This window comes from Chiloscyllium punctatum, chromosome 20, assembly GCF_047496795.1.
Source record: "Chiloscyllium punctatum isolate Juve2018m chromosome 20, sChiPun1.3, whole genome shotgun sequence".
In the NCBI taxonomy this organism is placed as follows: Eukaryota; Metazoa; Chordata; class Chondrichthyes; order Orectolobiformes; family Hemiscylliidae; genus Chiloscyllium; species Chiloscyllium punctatum.
Window position 1 is genome coordinate 55,247,688 of NC_092758.1, and position 18,581 is coordinate 55,266,268.

The 18,581-nt window shown below is 38.7% G+C and overlaps 1 protein-coding gene across 1 annotated transcript in view; it reads right to left on the reverse strand.

The window, feature by feature from the left end:
- Positions 1–689: 689 nt before the first annotated feature.
- Positions 690–18,581, reverse strand: part of pde6a (phosphodiesterase 6A, cGMP-specific, rod, alpha) — a 47,821-nt gene continuing 29,929 nt past the window's right edge. The window contains exons 14-22 of the mRNA XM_072590946.1: positions 14,419–14,528; positions 14,224–14,311; positions 13,173–13,273; positions 12,953–13,060; positions 10,396–10,459; positions 8,986–9,060; positions 8,699–8,782; positions 2,843–2,999; positions 690–1,645 (exon numbers count right to left, since the gene is read on the reverse strand). Coding sequence (XP_072447047.1) covers positions 1,587–1,645; positions 2,843–2,999; positions 8,699–8,782; positions 8,986–9,060; positions 10,396–10,459; positions 12,953–13,060; positions 13,173–13,273; positions 14,224–14,311; positions 14,419–14,528 — 846 coding nt within the window. The 3' untranslated portion in view covers positions 690–1,586. The remainder of the gene's footprint in view (positions 1,646–2,842; positions 3,000–8,698; positions 8,783–8,985; positions 9,061–10,395; positions 10,460–12,952; positions 13,061–13,172; positions 13,274–14,223; positions 14,312–14,418; positions 14,529–18,581) is intronic.

Genomic DNA, 18,581 nt, shown 5'->3' on the forward strand with positions numbered 1-18,581 from the left:
ATTTCCCATAGAGCTGAAACCACTTGGCACCCAGGAACTGAATTTCACATAGTATGCAGCACGGAAAATGTCCATTCAACCCAACCAGTTCATACCAACAATGATACCCAACTTGAAACCTCCACCATATTATTGCCTTTAAATCTGCCATTATAAGCTTCTGTTCCTTTCTCCTTGATATATTTGCCCATCTTCCCCCTTAATTCCACCTGTATGATTTGCTTCAAATACTCCCTATGGAGTAACTCCCATATTCTCACCACTCTTTGGATCAAGAAGCTTCTTCTGAATTCTACATTGGATTTCTTGGCACACTGTCTTATATTGTTGTCCTGTAGTTATTAATTTTGTGGCAGTCTTCTGCACATCTAGTCTATCAAATCCTTTAAGCAATGTAGGTCTTAGTGGACTGCAAGATCCAAGGAACCAAAAAGAAATTAGTTAGCACAGGAATGGAAAGCAACATAATATATAGTACTGCATTGAGCAACCGATCTGCTGGAAACCATATCCAATCAGGAACAGGCATATACAATAGTTCATTCTATACAAATGCACCTAAAATTGTTGATAGTAAAGCACAGTGAGCCACAGAGAATAAGGATATAAGGGTCTACCACTAGAGTTGCAATGGATCATCGGAAGATGTCTTGTGAAAGTCTGCCTTGTACACAATCAAACAGCACAACTGAGGAGAATTAATACATTTTTATTATAATTCACAATCTTTCACTTCTTCAATTTCATGGCATATTTTAGTCATAGCATCCTCAATGAGATTCAACCAGCTATTCCTCTGCCAAGCCCAGGTAACTGATTCCATTACCACATGACACCAGGTTATAGTCCAACAGGTTGGATTATAATCTGGTGACGTGTGATTTTTGAACTTGTCCGAGCCAGTCCAACACTGGCACCTTCACACCATGACTCCATTACAGTCGATTTGTTAGTAGATTTAGCAAGTTGTGGCTGCCTATATTCTTTGTGTATCTATCGGTCCTCCTGTTGTTTTGAGGCATAACCACAGGGTTGTAGGCCAAGATATTATAACTATAACTATGCTTTATTATTTGCTGTCGGTGATAATGCCAAATTTCACAATTCACCAGTAGCTTCAACTCTGAATCCATAGTAAGATTTTTTTTAATAAAACCAAGATCATGGACAGTAAGAATAGGTTGTTGGAATGATTTGTGAAAATAGCAATGTCAGAGCTAATCAAATGTCAATACATCTTCTGAAGCTCCAAATTCATCTCACAAATTGTCACATAATTTCTTTTCACCTCAATACAAGATGTATTGAGGAAAATAACTTCTTTATCTTTCAAAGGTATTTTAAGTTTCTGTAACACACAATATTTTATATGATTCATAAGATATAATAATTTCTTTACAGTACATATTAATCTAACTTTTTGAAATTCATTTTTCTTGTTTGAAGCCTTGTAACTAAGGAAAGGTTTTACTTTACTGTAAGCTATCTTTTAACAATGCAATTAATTTTGAAAAGTAGACTATTTTTCCCAAATATCTGTAGTATACCGCTGGTGTAGACTCACAAAAATGGTTATTTGTAGTAGTTTACAAGAGATTGCATGTCTTAGACTGAGAACCTTGTGCCTTTTGTGATACATCATTAGCTGCAATTTGAAAGGGAGAGAAAGAAATCACATTAAAAGAATAAAACCTGACTTCAGTGATGCACATTAGATTGACAGATTATAACCTTTTAAATTATAGTTTAAAAATTTTAGAAACACAATTTAAATTTATATATAAACACATACATATCCGCTCTTGGCAACAGCTTAAGCAATCTGAATATCTTTTCTTATTTGCAATTTACTCACTCATACTATTGAATTAATTTTCGTAAGTTTTACTTAGCAGATGATGGGTAGTAACACCTCAAAAAGCTGTGAGCAATAATTTAGAGTCATAGAGTTATAGAGATGTACAGCATAGAAACAGACCCTTCGGTCTAACCTGTCTATGCTGACCAGATATCCCATCCCAATCTAGTCCCACCTGCCAGCACCCGGCCCACATCCCTCAAAACCCTTCCTTTTCATATACCCATCCAAATGCCTCTTCAATGCTGGAATTGTACCAGCCTCCAGCACTTCCTCTAGCAGCTCATTCCTTACATGTACCACCCTCTGTGTGAAAAAGTTGCCTGGGTAGGTCTCTTTTATATCATTCCCCTCTCACCCTAAACCTATGCCCTCTAGTTCTGGTATTGTTATAATTGTGTTTAAAATGGAAATTAGGGCCCAATTTTGTCATCATGCCATTGGTCCTGATTTGCCACTTTTGGACTCATTTGATCTATACATGCATACTGCAGGATCTGATCAGCACCTGGTGGCTCTTCTGTTAATTGACAACCCAAAAAGTGAAGTCTACTATTTTTTCAGAGTATTCCTCCTGGCCCCAGAATCCACGCATGGACAGCTGTCAATCTAATTTACACTAATCCTGAAGAATCATCTTCTCCTCATCTCTCTACTCTAAACCAATCATCCACTGGCCTAACATCCATACAGCCATCTCATATTGCAGGACCTACTTGTTTCTCCACTGCATCCAGATTCTAGCCAAAGCCTGCTGGCCAGATACTTGAGCTTTGTGAGAAATCCAACCGTATGTGTCTAATTTAGCACATTTTACTGGATGCGCTGAGTATCTGCTACTCTATTTGATATTGAATTCACAGTAAGAAGACTGGTAATTTAGCTCAACTGCCCTGTGCAGGTCATAATGCTGCACACAAAAGTCCTCCTACCCTATTTGAACACAAATCCTTCTGTGTTCTGATGTATATCCAGATGTCTAACCTTGTTTTGCTGCACGTTCTTCTTCCTTCCGTTGTTTCTCTTCCTCAATGGCTTTAACTTTCGCTTCATGCTCATCAGCCAGTGCTTTCCATTCCTTTCTGTTATTGAGGATGCCACTGAGCATAGGCTGAATTTCAGAATGAAATCTGGTGAATTCCTAATATAATAGAAATAATATTAGTGCAATTGCAAGTGATTAATTAAACATTCACAACATTCAAATATTCTCACATATGCAGAGGTTAGGTGGCTCGTGTTGGTTGGAAGAGAAAGGAGGTCATGTATTCTTTGCAAAATGAGGACCTAAATAAGGGACGTGTGGAGATAAATGCACCAATCAGAAAAGTAAAGCATGTGCTTCACCCCCAGATGAACCATCAGTCAGCTAACAGACCCATACACAATCCTGGTTCAGCCACAGCATGAATATCCCATTTTCAGGTTTCCCAATCAATTGGACAAACCATATACAATCAATTGCTGAATCTGGCATCGGAAAAAGTTATATCTAAAGAGATTCCTGTCGAGGGGTTAAGATGGTTGAATTGTATACTGATTCCTGAACTTTCATCAACCTCAGAATTGGAAAGAAGATGTATGAAAGCTGTCCTCAGACTCTTACCTGAAGCTCCCACTGCAGGATCAGTGAGACTGAAATTTCCCAAGTATGTGAGGAAAAGACCAGCCTTTCAAAGCATGTATGCATGCATAGATGGTTGTAGTTGAGGTTATGAGCAAGAACACTTTAGTCACATGAACCTGGATATTGTGTCCAAGAGGTTCAAGGATCTCAGGAGGACATTATAGGTAAGTAGCAAAATACTGTGTGCATTAGCCTGTAAACTGACTTGCCCTTTCTCAGCATTATCTTGCACAACACTGCTCAGAACAGCAAAACCTTGAAACTCCACTCATTTCCCTCTCTAGGCATCTCTCACATCCTCATCTGAGCAGCAAATGCTCACAGTCTGCTTCATTTTTATATCATCTTGCACACAAGCCTCACAATTACCCTCCACAAGTTTGTCCTTCTCTCCTCTCCTCATATTTCTCATGATTATAAATCCTCCCCTGGTAGAAGACAGCACAGAAATCCAGAGAGAACCATTTAAAAGTGTCCAGGCCTCTATGACAAACACATTATCAGCCAGTGGCAAACTGTCCTTACTTAGTGTACTCAGTAGGGAGTTTTGGTCAACATCGACTGAACGTGGAAGTCTTCACCTTATGAGGCACTGTGCTCAAATGCATTCAGAGACCTGCTGTTCTCCATATATTTAGGGGGGATTTCACTCCTAAGTTTGATTTCCCTCTTCATTCCTTCAGCCCTGTGGAGTGGCATGTGGAGGATAGGCAGCTGGTGCAGATCTCCTCCTGATGTCAGTCACGCTGCTCGCTTGATCCCTCAAAAGGTGCACAGTGGAGCAGCACCCATGCTGCAGCAAAGACTGACAGCAGGGAAGTGAATGTCCAAGTCCAAGGCAGGTAAGCTGATTTCAGCAAGTTCGAAGTCACCTGCTAAGTGGTGACAGCACTTTCTCAGGTGAAGCTCTATGAATGGCAACCTTTCATCTAGGCACAGCTGCAACTATTGAGTTGCACTCTTTGAAAGCTTTGCAACGTACTGTTTCACTGAAGACACTCTCAATGCTCAGTTCTCGTATGGCTGCCCCAATGAGTTCAGCATATTTGTAGAAAGCTGCACACTGCCTACAAAATCTAGAATTCCGGACTAAATTGCTAGTGGATTTGGACTTTTATGTGGCGTCATAGAGTCTTACAGCATAGAAACAGGACCTTTAGTCCAACTCATTCATGCTGACCAAGTTTCCCAAACTAAACTAGTCCCATTTTTCTGTGCTTGGCCCATATCCCTCCAAACCTTTCCTATTCATGTGCCAATGCAAATGTTATTTAAATGTTATAACTGTACCTGCATCTAGCGCTTCCTCTGGTAGTTAATTCCATAAAGAAACCACCTTCTGTGTGAAAAAAATGCGTCTCAGGTCTCTTATTAAATCTTTCTCCTTTCACCTTAAAACTATGCCTTCTAGTTTTGAAATCCCCCATCCTAGTGAAAAGTCCTTTACTATTCACCTTATCCATGCTTCTCAAGATTTTACAAACCTCTATAAAGTCATTCCTGAACCTGCTATGCTTCAATGAGAACAATGATAGCTTATACAACCTCTCCATATAACTCAAATCCACCAGCGTCAGCAACATCCTGGTAAATCTTTTCGGAATCCTCTCCAATCTAATGATATCCTTCCAAAAGCAGGGTGACCATAACTATATACAGTACTCCAAAGGTGCCTTCACCAATGTCCTGTATAGCTTCACCATGATATCCCAACTCCTATAATCAATGGTCTGAGCGATAGAGGCAATCATGCCAAACGCTTTCTTAACCACCATGTCTATCATTGAAATTACTCACCCAAAAGCTGCACAATTGAGGGCTAGTATTGTTCCCACAACAACAAATATGTCTGGGTTAAAATGAGAAGTGAATGGGATAATCTCAGTTCACAACCGATTGCCATCTTTCTCAGCCTTTAGGCAACCACATACTACCCATGGTGGCTCAGTGGTTAGCACTGCTGCCTCACAGTGCCGAGACCTAAGTTCAATTCCACTCTTAAGTGACTGCCCGTGTGGAATTTGCATATTCTCCCCATGTGTGCATGGGTTTGCTCCAGGTACCTCCCACTGTCCAAAACTGTGCAGTTTAGATGGATTAGCTAAATTGTCCAGGAATGTGCAGCGTAGGTGGATAGCCATGGGAAATACAGAGATAGGGTAGGGTGGAGGGTTTGTGTATTATGCTCTGTGGAGGATCATTATGAGCTGAATGGCCTGCTTCCAAACTGTAGGGATTCCATAATTTTACCCAATCCCCTGCATTGAATCCATTGTTCTGCCATTTGGCAGCTAAAACTTTAATAATTCAATAGACAATTCAGGTGGAACATTTTTGTTCCTTGTCATACGAATTAGTTGAGAAGTATACAGCATATATTCATTGACAGAAAGCTAGATAAACACATGAGGGAGAAAGGAATAGAAGGACATGTTGAAGAAGTTAAGTGGAGATGGCTGGAAATAGAAACAAACTAATGTGGACCTAACTAAACGGTTTGTTTTCTATGTTAATACTATGTAATGCTTATTTTGCTGAATTCCATTCAAGATGAATATAACTGACTAAACAACCTCAAGAAAAGTGTATTCTTTTTATGCATAGCCAAAGATTTCTTGATATTCGAGAAATGTATGGTTTCTAAAATGAAATAACTTCTGTTACTCCAGGCGGTATGCTAAGCTATTATTATGGATTTAGTCAGTTATTGCGAAATCCCATCATGACAAAGAGCACACACATCCTTCTGTTGAAATCTAGCCAACAGGAAACAAATTTACAAAAAGCACATGACTCACGAGGCAGAAAATGTGATTTTTGACTAGCAAACAATTAGCTTGCTGTATTGTTCAGAAGCACATTGAAAATAATGCAGTTTGAATTGTTCTGAGATTAGCTGGAAGTGCTGAAAGACTATATGATGCAGGTTAAAAAAACTGACTTTGTACCATCCTTTGTCCTGTCTCTGTCCCTTGAAAAAAAGTGAGCCTGCTTTATCTGGACCAAATGCTTCCTGTTCAGTTAAGGGAAAAGTCACTAATATTCAATAGGTTCCTGAGCTCAATAATAATACTAGATTTTGCAATTGACACTGCAAATTGATTTCAAAAATGTATTTGTTGTAATCTTGGATCATACATTATTAAAATTAGCTTCTAACTGATGAAGACAAGCTATAAATAATAAAATAAGAAAAGAGCTAAATGCTATTGCCTATATGCCTATCTAGGTTTTGATGTTAGTTGATACAAAAGATCATCTTCGCAGGTAACCAGAACTATTGGTCAAAAGTACATTTCAAAACACATTTCAGAAATCTGGCAAGCAACTTGGCATGGTATCTAGAAAAGATTACTACTGTAATAATCACAGAAACCCCTAATGAGACCATTGTAAACACCATAGGTACACATATAATATATGGCAATTAATTAGCTTAACATTCAATGCTAGACAGTATTGTGACAAACTCAATCTTAAGTATCACAAGCATCTGCCAAAGCAGCAAAACAACTTTCTCCACATGATAGTTTGAGACATCGATAATTCTAGGTCTAAACTCACACTCATTCATTGATCACCCTGTGATTGTTTACCTAAATTGACTGCTGTTTAAGTGATATGTTACTTTTAACTTCTCATCTTTGTTTTTAACTCCCTCTATGACCTGATCCCTCCCTAACTCTGATCCTCCAGCCCCACAACCCTGTGAGATATTTGCACTCATTGAGTTCTTGCCTCCTGAGCATTCCCAGTTATAAAAGCTCAACCGTTGGCCTTGGAGTTGCTAGGCAGTTCCAGCTGAGGGCACTTCATGTACACTGCTGCTCTGTATTAAAGCAAACAGCAGATGAGTGTATGGTTTCAGAGCAGATGGAAAGTGTGGAAAAATAATGCTAGAAAAAAAATCAAAAAATAGTCAAGCAATGGATTCAGGACCTTTCATGTAATCACCATGGATGGCCTAAAACTGAAGAAGGATTAGCTGAACCCCAGAGAAATTAGAATATTGGCGTCTGTGATTGTCCATTTGATCAATTCCACTCTCAAGACCTATGCTTTTTTCAAAATTAATTGTTATATTTTAGTACAAACAACCTTGAATAGCTCCAAATTGTGATGACATGGTATTTTTCAACCTACAATGCATTTCTAACTGGACAATAAAGTTTGAAAATATATTTTCTGAATCATGCACTCAGTTAACAGAGTCATATATGCAGTCACAATATGTTAATCAATATAATTTTTGTCTGGGATTATCCATGTAATGCTGGCTTTTTTGATTTATTTTTAGGTGGCACATTCAGTCTTTGACTGGCTTTCTTTAAACTTCATTGAATGTGCACCTTTCTAGATCCTGAAGAATTGATTCTAAATATTCAATCAAAATATAATTTCAATATTTAAGCTAGTTGTGCCTGTCTGTTTATGGTATTGTATTGCAGCTATACATCATTTGGGATGTATATTTTTAAATGCAAATCTAGGCAAGCATTTGTAATTGTAATAACATTACACCAAATAACACAAATTCATCAAAAGAGGCATATACTCATAAAATGGATCAGAAAAGACCATTATACCAAACAGTAAGATCCTGCAGCACGTGCTGATGTCCAAACACATTGTCATACCAACTTCTGGCAAAGCAATCCGCAAAAAAATCAAAATTTCTGCATAACTCAAGGAAAATAATTATAAGATTCCGGCAGCACATAACTCTGATTCAGGTGACCATAACATCACCCTTCTCCCCTTTACCCCAAGTCTATGGAAATGTATGTAGACTCTATAAGATTGGAAAAGACTATTTATATTTCATTATACTGGTCCCAAATGTCTGAATCTTCTTTTCAAACCTTATTACTCATTTCTTTACCCAAAAGCAAGTATTATTATAATTTTCTGAACATTTATAGCATATTTCATTTCCACCACCAATCCTGGACAGGTTATTTCACATGATCACCATCTTCTGGATACATTATAGCCAAGCATTCACTTTGAACTTGGATGCATTTTGCCTAATTATGGAGATTCATTTTGAACTTTATTTTAGACCTGGTGGATTAAGGAAATAGGTCACAAAACATTCTTTATTCTGAGGATATTTTCACATTTATTGTTAAATTAAATTTGCAAGTTTTAAATAGTATTTCAATAATAAAATAATAAGCAATCTTTAAATATTTTACTACCAATGTCCTTACCTTGTATACAAAAGTGCACACAAAGTCAATGAAACCAACTTGAAGTTTTGGAAGTTCATCAGCTTTGTTTCTGTCCATCATGGGCTAAAATAGACATGAAAATTCTAAATAATAATTCGAATAACCATAAAAACTGCAGTTCAGAAAAATTCTGACATTTTCCTTTTCTCAAATTAACTTTTCAAATTATTTGTTGAATTACAATTTGTTAAATATCTTGTAACAACAAATACTGCCATTATTATGTTCAATATATCATCCCATTATTTGATCCAAGCCATACTTACAATAGGTTGCTGTTCCAATACAGTTCGTTCCAAGTCACCCTGTTCCCAGAATTCGGCTGCCACTAAGAGAGCAACCTTGAATACAAAGAAAATGATAGATATGCAACACAATGTAACAACTGAAAATAGGCTATCAATTTTAATGTAGGAATATAGTGGCTCTACTAATTGAAATGCAGATTGACAATGTGTAAGAAAATTTGGTATAGTTCTTTATTCAACAGTTGGCTATTATTACAATTATGGAGTTCCTGGAGGCATAAGCTAACTTTATTAAGGGGAGGTGGTTGAGTGGTGGTAATATTACTGGACCAGCAATCCAGAGTCCCAGGCTAAAGTTCTGGAGATGTAGATTCAAATCCCTCTATTGGCTGCTGCTGAAGTTTGAACACAATAAAAAAATCTCGATGCACTTAGTTGCATCAAGATTTTTAAAATTGAATTCAAATTTGTCATAAATATCTGGTTCACCAATGTCTTTAAGAAAGGAAATTTGCTAGACTCCAGCAATGTGATTTGCTGGAGGGAAGAGCAATAATTGCTGGCCTAGCCAGTAATGTCCACATTCCATGAATGAATAAATATCCATTTAAGCAATTCCCAGTTGTGAAGAAAGGTCATAGGCCTTAAACATTGTTCCACAGATGCTGTCTAAGCTGCTGATTTTTGACACCTTTTTCTGTTTATATTCCAAGGAAGTGTCTGGTCATGCACTTACCATAGAAGTATGGCAAATACACCTCCGCTAATTTCATAATCATTAATTAAAGCACAACTGGCACAGTGGATCTTGTTGGGTAGATTCCCATTCAAGGTTTTTGGATAAGGAGAATGGTGTGATGCTAACTGCTGCCACCTGGAGTTTTTCCAATTAGGAAACTTTCTAACGAAAGTAATTTGCTTGTTATGCTTTTGAAATGAGGCAAAAACAACACTTTTAGAAACTCTATTAAAGTGTATAAGACAATATTTGTCTTTTGTAGATCAGCACTGGCTGTTCTTGAATAAACTGGTTTCCCAATGAGTACTAACTTTGTTATTTTTTGAATCTGCCAAGTTAACCAAGGCTAAGCAATCTGCAGTTAACTAGTTTATCCCAATTTTCCTTCTTGCATACTTATTTTTCTTAGCTAAGGATGATTCATCATTGCCTCATTCCCTATCTATACTTTCTTTGCCACTCTGAATTGTTGCAACATGCTGCATTACAGGAGCTCTAAACTATGACCCTGCAGTGCTGTGAACTCAAATCATTATTCTTTTAATCAGTTACTGTGCAAGACAGATCAATAGAAATAAGTACAATAAGTTAAATGTAGAGTTATCTAATTCATAAAGCAAAATATTCCTCAGCAAATTGTTCAAAGAAAGAACACAAAAGTAGGTATAAAACAGAAAATGATATTTTACCTTGCTTTGCACTTCCCAAGGTTTTGTGATTGCAGACAAATCACATGCTGTCATCATCATGGCCCTAAAATAATTATGCTCAGGATTACACAAAGGTAATTACCACAATAATACCACAATAAGTACCATAACTGCAATCAACCAGGGTACCAGAACTGCGCAACGCATTTTTTGTTGGAAGCTTTTTTGTGGGAGATGGGCATCTCTGCTTGGTTCAGCATTTCAGAAGGTGAACTGCTGTCTTGCACCATTGCAATTCATGCAGGTTTAGGTAACACCCCACAGTGCACATGGGAAAGCAGTTCTAGGACTTTTACTGAGTGACAGTGAAGGAAAGCAATTTATTTCCAGTCAGGATAATGTGTAGCTTGGACAGCAAATTGCAGGTGATGGTATTTCAATACAATAGCTGCCCCTGGTGTTTCAAGGTGATAGAGGTTACAGGTTCGGAAAGTGCTGTCAAAGGAGCTTTGATGGTTTACTGCAGTGTATCTTTTTGATAGTACACTTTGTTGATTGATTTGAACTTAGTTTCACCTTGATTGCCATTGATTTTAGCTTTGTTAGGGCTCCTTGACATGATGATAAGCCCTTTCTGATGAAGGGCTTGTGACTAAAATATCAATTCTCCTGCTTCAGATGCTGCCTGACCAGCTGTGCTTCTCCAGCACCACACTCTCGAATCCTTGATATCATACTCAGTTAAATCCTGCCTTAGTCAAAAGCAATCACCTTCACTTCTCGCCTGAAGTTCTGCTCTTTTGACAATGTTTAGACCAAGGCTGTAATGTGTTTTGGAGCTGAATAGCCCTCATAACCTGAGCATCATTGAGCAGACTATCGTTAAAGAAGTGGGTAGCACTGTCAGTGATATTTTTCATCACTTCTTCTGATTATTGAAGTAGACTGATGGGGCAGTAATTAGCTGGTTGGATTTGATCTGCTTCTTATAGACAGAAATGCTTGGGCAATCTTCTGCATTTATAAGTAGATGCTAGAGGTGTAATTGCACTGCAACAGCTTAGCTAGGGGTAAAGCTGGTTCTGAAGCACATCTTCAGGACTATTGCTGGATTTGTTTTTGTCAGGGATCATAGCCTTTGCAGTATCCAATGCTTTCAGTCATTTTTGATATCACATGGATTGAATTGAATCGGCTGAAGGCTGACTATTATGATGTTGGAGATCGTAGGTTAGGATGGATTATCCTTTTGTGCTTCTAGGTTACGGTGAATGCAAATGCTACAGCCCTATCATTTTTGTTGATAATCTGGGCTCCACCAAAATGGACGCTTCTCCAACAATGAGTTGCTTAATTATTCATCACTTTTCACAACCAAATGCAACAGGACTGCAGAGCTTAGATCTGATCCATAGATTGTCATTGCATTACTTAGCTTTGTCAATCAAATGCTGCTTGGCATGCAAATAGCTTTGCATTGTAACACCACCAAGTTGCCACCTCACATTGTAGGCATGGTTGGTTCTACTCTAGGCATGCCTCCCTTCACTCTTTATTGAACCACAGATGATTTGCTGGCTTGTACATAATTATAGAATGGAGAATATGACAAACGATGAGGTTATAGATTGTGGTTGAATACAGTTCTGCTGCTGATAGTCCATAGTCCTCATGGATTCGCAATTTTGAGTTGTTAGATCTGTTTGAAATCTGTCTCATTTGCTATGAAGGTAGTGTTACAGAACATAATAAAGGATACCCTCAAATAGAAGGCCAATCTCCACACTCTGCACAGTGAATCACCCCTACTAATACATTTATGGACAAATGCATCTGCAACAAGTATATTGGAGAGGACGAGGACAGGTATATTTTCCCTTCATGTCGGTTCTCTCACCACTTGCTACAGACTTAGTTTAGCAACTGTGTCCATTAAGACTCAACCTGCTCAGACAGTAGTGGTAGTACTGGATAAATATAATGCAGATTGAAGTCCTCCATCCAATGTAAATTCAGTGCCCTTGCCATTCTCACTGTTTCCTCCCAAGTGGTATTCAATACGCTAGTGTACTAATTCAAGAGTTGAGGAGGGGTGGTAGGTGATAATTAGCAGAAGGTTTCCTTGCCATTTTCGACCTGATGCCATGAGACTTCATGGGGTCCAGAGTTAAAGTTGAAGATTTTCAAGATAATTCCTTCCTAACTCTATACCTGTGTGTTACCACCCCTGATGGGTCTGTCCTGATAATGTGACAAGATATGTCCATAGATGTCAACAGTGGTGCCTGGGGCATAGTCTATGAGAATGACTGTCAGCTATTGCTCAACTAGTCTGTGGGTCAACTCTCTCAATTTTGGAACAATCCCTCAGATGTTAAGAGAACTTTGCAGGGTCAACTGAGATGAGTGATTTGTTGACATTTCTGGTGCCTTAGTTAATTCAGAAACAAATGTGAAGTTCAACATCCTAAAGTCACTGACTTACCGAATTTTATAAGCATAATTGAAGCCATATTTCTTCAGCACATTTTAAAGTCTAATTGCAGATTTGGAATTTCAAAAAGATTCCATTAAGCAAAGCTAGAATTTCACTTACATGATTATTTCTTTCCTCGTTGTTTCCAGTATCATAAATTGCACCCATTCTTCATCATCTTCATATGTTTCTGACAAGTCTACTATCTTTTGAAACATTGTTCTTTTTCTGAGATGTGATAGAAATAATAAAAGTGCACATCAATTGAATGCTATGTCTCACAAAGAAATTAGATGAAATCCAAATCTGTGATGCCTTTTTAAGGTATTGAAAAACGTACTTGAAATAAAGTGCCAGATCTGTAGCAATGATGGCAATGTCCATCAGATGGAGGACATGTTCATACTGTCTTCTGTTAAGATTTTGGAAGATATTTAAATCCTGTTAAAAACCAAATAGCCACAAACTAAGTAAAAATGAGATCTAATCAGTACCACATACTGCATTACTGTTAGAGCCATGTAGAAAGGAAGATATTTAGGAGCATATTATTAACTCTTTTCAACATTCATTCTCATTTGTCTTCAGTTCTTTCATGTTTATTTTTCTATCATTATTTCCAGCCATTTATTACCAATGGCAGGAGAATGGGAAATGTCTTGTTTCCACGGCTCTGTAAAAGCTGCTAATTGGATCCTGAGCGAGATGGTCAAGGATGAAACTAGGCACCAATGAATTTCCTTGATAATGGGTTTATTGATAGAACACAGGATTACACTGTGTCCCAGCAGTCTGAATTGGTAAGTGTAGTAAGTCTTTTTGAGTTAACCGGTTTGGAGAAGTCATTACACACCTCTGAGACTTGAACCTGGACCTCTAGCTAAGAGGTAGGGACATTACCACTGTAGTCTTGTTTACATCAACATTTCCAAAATGTGACTCAGCCTATAGGTAGTGAAAATGACTGACATTAATGTCAAAAAGTATAGTGTTATGAATATATCAAATATGAAATAGCTGACACTGGTGGTGCAGTTATAAGTTAACAAAACTAGAATTTCCCTCTATCTTTATGCAATCCTTTAGTTGAAATTGAAAACTATTTTTAAAAGTTACCATAGAAATGCCTGCTATCAAAAGCATTGTTAGTACACATTTTTATCATTTTTCCAATGATCCTTACATATAAAATTACATGTAATCTTACACATTGATCTACTGTTAGTTTTTTATTTAAAAAATACACATAATATACATAAAATATTTTTAACTTGTAAAACTTGTTCACTGTGTGTGTTATGCCCACCAGCAGACTATCTTCTTTTCTATTTCTTCCCGGCCTTCCTTGTGAGGTCGAATGAATATTGGGATTTAATACAATCCTGACATACCTCATCTTGAAGCAGGGTTTTGCTAAATTCCAAGTGATGGCGTTCCATAATGGATGAGCCATGAAGTTTTGCCAATGGATCCTGTGATCTATTGGATTGATGAAATATAATTAATATGATTGTCTTTTGCTATAACATAGTATTCGAAATAATTGCAGTAACACATGCCAACTGCCTTTAGTGATATTTACTCACTTCATTTGATAGAGGTTGTTTGTTCCTCTGTGATCAATGTCATGGCAAAATGCTGCTGTCACCATGGCTAAAGCTTCTAGATCTGTGTAGTAGCGCTTTAGATTTCCAGTCTAAAAGAAATTCACAGGGTAATGTTAATAGGTCAGAACTGTCTGGTACACAACAGCTCACAAAACAAGCCCCTTTCATTAGATTTATTTTCTCTCTGTTCAGCTAAAAATGTATTGCAAGATGAAGAGAGTATCTAGGAACTTGGTGAATAATTGGACAAACAGGCTTTTACCAAACCTGAATCTTTGCTCCACAGTTGGTGACTTTGCGTTTGGGTGTGTAGGTTCTAAGGTCTGAAATTCTACCCTTGAGACTTGTTGTCCCCATATCCCTCTTTCTTCCTTAAGGCACTTCTTAAAATCCACTTCTTTGATGAAAAGGTAGATTTTTTATCATTTGTCCGAATATTGGCTAAAGTGCCAAATTTTGCTTTTTAATACTCGTGGGATGTTTTGATACTTTAAAGACCTGATGTAAATACAAGTTGTTATTGATATTGATGGCAGAGTTTTGGTCCAGTTCATTGGATGAGTAACAAAACAGAAATTGCTGGAGAAACTCTGCATGTTTGACAACATCTGTAGAGAGAAAGCAGAGTTAAGGTTTTGATTCTGTTGACTTTCCATCAGAATTCTTCATCATTGGTTGTGTCATTATTTAACTTGGTCTTAGTGTACTGTTTATCATGTGTTGTGTCATCACAAGGTTGCTCTTTAATTTTTAGCTAAAGCTAGTGCCACTCTTCACATGCTCTTCTGTTATTTTGATTTGTTTTAATTTGATTTATTATTGCCACACATGATTCCTGAAGAAGGGCTTATGCCCGAAACGTCGATTCTCCTTCTCCTTGGATGCTGCCTGACCTGCTGCGCTGTTTCAGCAACACATTTTCCAGCTCTGATCTCCAGCATCTGCAGTCCTCATTTTCTCCTATTGTCACACATACCTAGGTACAGTGAAATGTTTTGTTTTGTGTAGATTTGTGAAGGAGCAAAAATTGCCTTTGCAGTGATATGTACTTCTTGTCAGATGTTGGAGTTTAAAGAGAGTTTAAGGGGTTACTGCGGATTATATCTGCCATAAATGCTGTTGGATGTGAATCTTATCAGATCGAGTGGATCGGTTGGAGAGACAGATAGAAGCGATGAGGAATTTGCAACAGCAACAGTACGTGACGGATGGCAGTTATAGGAAGGGGGGACAGTCTCAGATCCAGTCACATAGATGAGTTAACTCCAGGAAGGGTAAGAGAGGTAGGCAGCTAGTGCAGGAGTCTTTTGTAGATATACCGATTTCAAACAGGTATGCTGTTTTGGAAAATGTAGGGGGTGATGGATTCTCAGGGGAACGTAGCACAAACAGCCAAGTTTCTGGTGTTGAGACTGGCTCTAATGCAACGAGGGGTACGTCGGCTTCCAAGAGATCAATTGTGACAGGGGATTCTCTAATCTGAGGTACAGACAGACATTTCTGTGGCCAGAAGAGAAAAAGCAGAATGGTGTGTTGTTTCCCTGGTGCCAGGATCAAGGATGTCTCAGAGAGGGTGCAGAATGTTCTCATGGGGGAAGAGGGGCCAGCAGGAGGTCATTGTCCACATTGGAACCAACGACACAGGAAGGGAAAAGGTTGAGACTCTGAAGGGAGATTACAGAGAGTTAGGCAGAAATTTAAAAAGGAGGTCCTCAAGGGTAGTAATATCTGGATTACTCCCAGTGCTATGAGCTAGTGAGGGCAGGAATAGGAGGATAGAGCAGATGAATGTATGACTGAGGAGCTGGTGTATGGGAGAAGGATTCACATTTTTGGATCATTGGAATCTCTTTTGGGGTAGAAGTGACCTGTACAAGAAGGACGGATTGCATCTAAATTGGAAGGGGACTAATATATTGGCAGGGAAATTTGCTAGAATTGCTTGGGAGGATTTAAACTAGTAAGGTGGGGGGTGAGGGGTGGGACCCAGGGAGATAGTGAGGAAAGAGATTGATCTGAGACAGGTACAGCTGAGAACAGAAGTGAGTCAAACAGTCAGGGCAGGTAGGGACAAGATAGGACTAATAAATTGAACTGCATTTATTTCAATGCAAGGGGCCTAACAGGGAAGGCGATGAACTCAGGGCATGGTTAGGAACATGGGACTGGGATATCATAGCAATTATGCAAACATGGCTCAGGGATGGGCAGGACTGGCAGCTTAATGTTCCAGGATACAAATGCTACAGGAAGGATAGAAAGGGAGGCAAGAGAGGAGGGGGTGTGGCATTTTTGATAAGGGATAGCATTACAACTGTGCTGAGGGAGGATATTCCTGGAAATACATCCAGGGAAGTTACTTTGGTGGAACGGAGAAATAAGAAAAGGCTGATCACCTTATTGGGATTGTATTATAGACCCCCCAATAGTCAGTGGGAAATTGAGAAAAAAAATTGTAAGGGGATCTCAGCTATCTGTAAGAATAATAGGGTAGTTATGGTAGGGGATTTTAACTTTCCAAACATAGACTGGGACTGCCATAGTGTTAAGGGCTTAGATGGAGAGGAATTTGTTAAGTGTGTACAAGACAATTTTCTGATTCAGTATGTGGATGTACCTACTAGAGAAGGTGCAAAACTTGACCTACTCTTGGGAAATAAGGCATGCAGGTGACTGAGGCGTCAGTGGGGGAGCACTTTGGGGCCAGCAACCATAATTCTATGAGATTTGAAATAGTTATGGAAAAGGATAGACCAGATCTAAAAGTTGAAGTTCTAAATTGGAGAAAGGCCAATTTTGATGGTATTAGGCAAGAACTTTCAAAAGCTGATTGGAGGCAGATGTTCGCAGGTAAAGGGACGGCTAGAAAATGGGAAGCCTTGAGAAATGATATAACAAGAATCCAGAGAAAGTATATTCCTGTCAGGGTGAAAGGAAAGGCTGGTAGGTATAGGGAATGCTGGATGACTAAAGAAATTGAGGGTTTGGGTAAGAAAAAGAAGGAAGCATATGTCAGGTATAGACAGGATAGATCGAGTAAATCCTTAGAAGACTATAAAAAAGTAGGAGTATACTTAAGAGGGAAATCAGGAGAGCAAAATGGGGACATGAGATAGCTTTGGCAAATTGAATTAAGGAGAATCCAAAGGGGTTTTTCAAATATATTAAGGACAAAAGGGTAACTAGGGAGAGAATAGGGCCCCTCAAAGATCAGCAAGGCGGCCTTTGTGTGGAGCCACAGAAAATGGGGGAAGATACTAAATGAATATTTTGCATCAGTATTTACTGTGGAAAAGGATATGGAAGATATAGACTGTAGGGAAATAGATGGTGACATCTTGCAAAATGTGCAGAATACAGAGGAGGAAGTGCTGGATGCCTTGAAACAGTTAAAGGTGGATAAATCCACAGTACCTGATCAGGTGTACCCGAGAACTCTGTGGGGAGCTAGAGAAGTGATTGCTGGGTCTCTTGCTGAGATATTTGTATCATTGATAGTCACAGGTGTGGTGCCGGAAAACTGGAGGTTGGCAAACGTGGTGCCACAGTTTAAGAAGGGCGGTAAAGACAAGTCAGGGAACTATAGACCGGTGAGCCTGACCTTGGTGGTGAGCAAGTTGTTGGAGGGAATCCTGAGGGACAGGATGTACATGTATTTGGAAAGGCAAGGACTGATTAGGGATAGTCAACATGGCTTTGTGCATGGGAAATCATGTCTCACAAACTTGATTGAGCTCTCTGAAGAAGTAACAAAGAAGATTGATGAGGGCAGAACAGTAGATGTGACCTATATGGACTTCAGTAAGGTGTTCGACAAGGTTCCTCATGGGAGACTGATTAGCAAGGTTAGATCTCATTGAATACAGGGAGAACTATTACAAGGGGGCATAGCTTTAAATTAAGGGGGGGTAGATATAGGACTGATGTTAGGGGTAGGTTCTTCACTCAGCGAGTCGTAAGTTCATGGAATGCCCTGCCAGTAGCAGTGGTGGACTCTCCCTCTTTATGGGTATTTAAGCGGGCATTGGATAGGTATATGGAGGATAGTGGGTTAGTGTAGGTTAGGTGGGCTTTGATCGGCGAAACATCGAGGGCCGAAGGGCCTGTACTGCGCTGTATTCTTCTATGTTCTATGTTCTATG